Source organism: Alligator sinensis, unplaced genomic scaffold (genome assembly GCF_000455745.1).
Source record: "Alligator sinensis unplaced genomic scaffold, ASM45574v1 scaffold211_1, whole genome shotgun sequence".
NCBI lineage: Eukaryota > Metazoa > Chordata > Crocodylia > Alligatoridae > Alligator > Alligator sinensis.
The window spans coordinates 464,060-470,059 of NW_005842024.1; the positions used below are offsets into that span (position 1 = coordinate 464,060).

The 6,000-nt window shown below is 35.5% G+C and overlaps 1 protein-coding gene across 4 annotated transcripts in view; it reads left to right on the forward strand.

Annotated features, from left to right (window-relative positions):
- Nucleotides 1-5,750, forward strand: part of GPM6A (glycoprotein M6A) — a 405,720-nt gene extending 399,970 nt beyond the window's left edge. For all 4 annotated transcript variants that reach the window (XM_014519277.2, XM_025202425.1, XM_006022219.3 and 1 more), the window contains one exon: nucleotides 3,562-5,750. In XM_014519277.2, the coding sequence (XP_014374763.1) occupies nucleotides 3,562-3,714 (153 nt within the window). In that variant the 3' untranslated portion in view covers nucleotides 3,715-5,750. The remainder of the gene's footprint in view (nucleotides 1-3,561) is intronic.
- Nucleotides 5,751-6,000: the final 250 nt, after the last annotated feature.

Here is a 6,000-nt window from a genome sequence, read left to right on the forward strand (position 1 = left end):
AGGTAAAAATCCCCAAACAGGATATTTGCTACGAAGCAGAATTGCAATATATGCAATTCCCTTTCTTTCTTAGAGAGGAAGTGCTTATGGGTTGTATTAAAAAAAAAAAAAAAGGAAAAATATAGAAGCTGGTCTAATGTCAACAAGAAAAAATATTTTTTCTTGTTCTTTTTTTTCAAATATGATGCTAGGTGAATATAGCAGCGTTGTAAAAAACAGCCTTATGTTATTTTGCCATCTAAAGTCTATCTGGTATACATAGGAGGTCAAAAAAAAAAGCAAATCAGGTTTTTAGGTGGCCAAAATAATTTGGTCTCCCTCATTTTTTACTTTAGGGCATTTGTAGACGACACACAGGTTTAATTCTCCCTAAGTTTTTTTTTTTAAAAAAACCACTGTTTCAATTTAGGATGAAGTAAACCCCCGTGTTGTGTATACCTATTTCAGAGCCCGATCCTTACCTGCCTCTCCAGTAGTGGAGAGGAGAGAGTGAGCTCCTGGCAGACAAAGCAGTCCCTGAGCTGGGGAGCGGGGGGCTGGTGCTTTCTTCTGCAGCAATAGCCTCCCTCCCCCAGGCGGCACACTTGGCTTGAGCAATCCTGAGGGGTACCACAGCCACGGAGGGAAGCACGGGGCCCCCACACAGGCAGGCAGGCTCCAAAGGCGGCAGTGAGGGGGGACGAGATGATCAGGCTTGCCGCTTTTTTTTTCCCTTCTGTGGAGCCTGCCTTTCCAGGCTGCTGCCAGGTTGCCTGCACAGTCTACCTGCACATCCCCTGAACTGCATGGAGCCTGATTCTTCATTCCGTGGCTGTAGGGTAGGAAACTAAAACTCCTCAGAGGTGTTTTACAAATGAAACATGGAGATGGATGAACGATTTTTGCATGGACCATATGGGCCTTTTACATGTTTACCTTTTCCAATTACTATTATTTTTGATTGGTGCCTTTCTAGAGGCTCAGAGAATTTGAGACTGTTTTTCAGATGTTCCATAGGTATTGTGTCTGATGGGACCCCATTCTGTCAAGGATAACGTTCCTGTACTGAGGTGGAGTAACATGTCCTTGGTCCTACTTTGGTCCCTAGTGGGCCTCTAGATTACTTTCTGTCATCTGCAGTATAGTTGCAAGTCATAATTGCCAGGGATTTATCAGAGTGATTATAATAGCAGCTCATTGTCTCTACAGGTTTTTATTTTATTATTAGAGATGCATGATGGTTTATTCAGTTCAGCTTATTTTTACTTAGTTGAATGACAAAGAGATCCACCCTCAGTAATGTCCACTGGATCCACAACTCTCTGATCAAAGACCATTCATGATGACCTAATTGACTATTCTGATTGTGAGCATGTCCCCCTTCGATTGTTTCCAGCTGATGAACCCCAGCTTATAGTAAAGCTTATTTTTATTAGTCTTTGAGTACATTTTATTCTACTGAATTTTTTCCTAGTTCTGTTTCTCCAGACATCAACGTTATTCAGTTCCAGTATAATCTCCCAATTCACTTCTGTACTTTGATGCGGACAACAGTAAAGGATATTTAAACATTTGTTGTGATTAGCAATTTTCATTAGTGCTCTTGTACTCGTTGTTTCCAGGTCATCAATGAAAATATTTAATAAGATGTGTCCAAAGACCAGTTGTTTAGAAACTCCACTAATAATCTCCCTCTAACCTGATACTTCTTCAGTTAACATAATATATTATAATTTCCTTTTTAACCAGCCCTTTACCAGCTCTAGCTCATCTATTAAGTCCTATCTTCCTCAGCTGAATTAGTATTTTCCCATATAGTATTACGTCACAAAGCTTTATAGAAGTCTACATGGATTCAGTCAATTGCAGTTCCTTTCTCTAGCAAATTAAATATTTCCCCAAAGAAAAAGAAGAGCGTTATCTGGCTGGTCTGCCTTTGTTAAATATATGTTGTATTTTATCCCATTTTCTACTTACCTCATGTCTTTGATTATTCTTCCCTTATTTTTTTTCTAATGGCTTACCACTAGGTTTGACAAAAGGTGTTTGGATCACTTTTTTATTCTTCTTAAGTATAAGTGAACATTTATGAACATTTGTATTCTTTTAGTCCAGATATATCATGTAAAAATCCTTCTTACTGTAATTAGGATTTTGTATGCCAGTTCTTTCACAATTCTAGAATAATGAGGTTCTCTCAAAATAATCATATTAATCTATTTTTGTTTTGTATTGACTTTGGATGTGGTGATTTTCATTTTATACATTCATTTTAAAAACTCTTCTTACCTTGTTCCTTCCCTCTTGACTCCCAACATTTGCCATCATTATTCTTATTGAAAACTGAGGCAAAGATTTTGGTAGATTTTTAATTTCAGTCTCGATTCAGATTTTTAATCTCAATCTCATCCTCACTGAAGAGTAACTCTACTTGTTCTCTCCTAGTTCTCTTACTTATGACTGAAAAAACTTTAATATATTAAATATCTTTTGCAACATCTAAATTGTTTGACTTTTGGAACGTCTCACTTTATTTCTATGCATCAAAAACTGGGCCAATGACTCCCTCCCCTCGCTTTTTTTTTTTGTTTGGTGCATGCCCTCTGCTTATTCCTAATGACCTAGTATCCTTCCTGAGCTGCCCATTTACTTCATTAAATCTTGACACTTTCTGTACAAGTATAAATACATTCCAGACAGTTTTCATACCTATGCATGAATAATTGATTTTCTAGTGCAATGTACATTTTAAAAATGAAAATGTTTGTTTGGAGTTATTTGGAGGGGTTGGGGTGGACAAGGTGAGTTGATGGAAACAATGCTGTTCCACTTTAAAGGAAACATTTTGTTTGGTCTGAAACAAACAAGCAAGCAAAAAAAAACACCTTTCAATTTTGACCACATTTACCATTTTTATAAATAAAAGCAAAAGGAATTTGAAAGGCTAGATTCTTGATGGGAATTATGTACCACGTACAAAACTAGGGAGGAAGGTGGAGAGAGTGGCTTCCTTCGATTGCCTCCTTTTCTACCTGCTCTTTGTGAATGGTGCCCAAGTCCTCTTGTAAATCTGATATGAATTGTTGCCACATTTCATTTCATTTAGGCACTTCCAAAGTTTTATTGTCTTTTCCATTCTTTTCATCCAAATTAGTTAGTTTTGTGAAAAATGTTGAAAATATCAGAATGAGACATTTTTTTTAAATCTAATGCTAAGGGCCTGACAGATCTAGAACACACTATCCCAATTTAACAAGTGCTGAAAGCAAATGCCGGTGCCCTTCTGTTATATATCTCTTCCCCTCCCCTCCCCCAGCTGCTAGCAAATATCAGAATAAAGAGGCATGGATATTTCTGTAACATGCTTATCCTCAGCTGCAATTTGTGTCTTTGTGGCCACTACCATCAAAGGCAGGAGTGCACAGAACAGCAAATATGAGCATTACCCTGTCATTCTCTATAGATCCCTTATTTTCTGTCCTCAGTGCATTTTGCTTCCACCCAGAAACCTGTCCTTTTCAGATGTGAACATGTTCTGCTTGTGTGCAGTTGGTCCCTAACTCCATATTACTTCTCTTCCAGGTTCACTATCTCATGGTTTTGTCTGCTAATTGGGCCTACGTGAAAGATGCTTGCAGAATGCAAAAATATGAGGATATTAAGTCAAAGGAAGAACAAGAGCTTCATGACATTCATTCTACCCGTTCTAAAGAGAGGCTCAATGCATACACATAAGAAAAATCTTGTCTAACTTGCTAACATTTGAATGCTTTGCTGTTTAACTAAAGGCCATCCGACCATTTTAAAAACAAAGTGAAAGTGCTTCTCACAAAAGATAGCCAGGGTGACTTATAAGCCACCCATGTACAATTCTTGGTTGTCAAGCACTTGATTTCCTAATTAGTTATAGTTTGTGTGACCATTCTTTACTACAAAGCTCCTAAACAGCCTTTCCTGAATCCTCTTAAGCTAATTAGTTCTGTTAGATCAAGGATACTAACTATTGTCAAATACGGAGATGTGTTTGATTTTTTTAATCACTTTGTATGTGTTATGCATAACACCTTTTGCATTGTTTCTTATATGTTTTTGAAAGGAAAAATAGCTTTTTATACTTTTTAGTTTTAAGTTCAATAACTAACTACAGGTATACTTCAAAGGGACCATTGTACAGTATGTACAATATATAGAGAAGACTGATGACTTTCCTTCATATTTGGATATCTTACCCGATGGACCGGTAACAACCTTGACTGCAGGTCCTAGAATATTTTAAACAATCAAAGGTGCAATTTCTAAATTTGTAATAGTAGGTAAAAAAATTAAAAAAACATAAAAGTGCTTCTTAACTTTGTTAACATTGTATTATTCTTGATGTTCTTAAAGAATATTCTCTCTCAAAGTTTTATTGGTGATTATTCCTGTTTATATTGTGAGCATGCAGCCCGTGGTGTTAATGATGCATGGCTATTTGCCTGTTTAAAGGACATGATACCACGGTTATCTTTAAAGAGTTTCAGTATATAGACAAATGTTAACTAAGTGATATAGCTATGCGTAGGTTTGTGCAGAATGATCTCTTTGTAATTCAACGATGGTTATGCTGAATTGGAGCTGTTCATGTGCTGATGTGAGCAATTACTGTTTAGCTACATTTATGAAAGTGATATATCAAAAATACAGCAACCTTACAAGTCAGAAGTCTTTTTTACCTGCTTTAAAAATTTTAATGGATTGCACCTGCCTGGACTATAATATACTGTATGTGATATATTCAAGGATACTTCCATAAATGTAATAGCTTGGCTTATGGCTTTACTACACATACTGGTTTACCTGTATTATGTTAAAGTGAGGTAAAAGGCCACTACAGATCTTATTGTTTGAAAGTGTAGCAATATATTTGAATCTTTATTTTGACTAGGAAAATGTTATCAGAAAGGTAAGTCATGTTATTTTGAAGAAAGTACCTGTATCAAAAGAACAAAAAATGAAGAAAAAAATGTACAAAAAGAAAAAAAATAGCAATCAGTATTATTGGACCAAATTTGGTGTCTTTTTTTATTTTTATTTTTTGCCTATTTCTAATGCTACAAGAATGCTGTAAAGTGTCTTTTAAAGTGATGTAGCCTGACAAGACATTTTTGTCAGTGTTAAAAATCCTAGGTAGTTTTGTGCACTTAATGGACCATTGTGAATTCTCTCTCAGTGTAAGTGCATTTCTAATAAAGGTTACTAAGTAAAACTCTTATTTGTACTATTACTAGTCATGCATCATCAGTAATTTTTAACAATTCTTGTAGTAAGTAGAAGGTAATTCAATAGTTATTTGTGGCATGGTTATGCATTAAGTAGCATTAGTTGATTAATTTGGGGGGTTTTGTTTGCGATTTGGTTTATTTTGTCTGTTTCGCTTTTTTTTTTCTTAGATTGTCTTACTGGGTCAACAGTTTTCTGATATGTGCAGTACCAATATTACAGTTCTGCAAAAAGTATTATAAACCTTCTTTGAATTCTATATTGTAGTGTTTCAGTTTTGTGTCTTAAACAGTTTGTGCTGATTTTTAAAACTATGTCTTTTAAACTCATGTAATGATGTTGATGCTTTCGGCTTTTCTCTGGTATTAGAGTTTGTATTTTCACAAAGAATGCTTTGTAGCAGGCATTACAATTAATCTGTTTTGTACATAAATGTGCCAACAGCTTGATGGTGGCGTTTTTGAAATGTAGAACAAAGTGCTTGCAAAAATGTAATAAACACACTTGTGTACTTTGTGTATGTATTAGTTGTTCTTGTTGTGTTTTTTTCTCTGGGTATACTGTATAAATTATTGAAATTGGAGATGGAAAAAACTTGGTAGATGTACTCTTCTCAGCCTGCCACTAGAAGAACATTTTTAATAGTGTATTTTTAACTTGGCTTTGTACATCCTGTTTCACATATCCTAGGCAATGATTCTCTTAGCTGAAAATACGACATCAAATTTAATCAAAAGTATCAAAAGGGAGTTAGAATAAGAC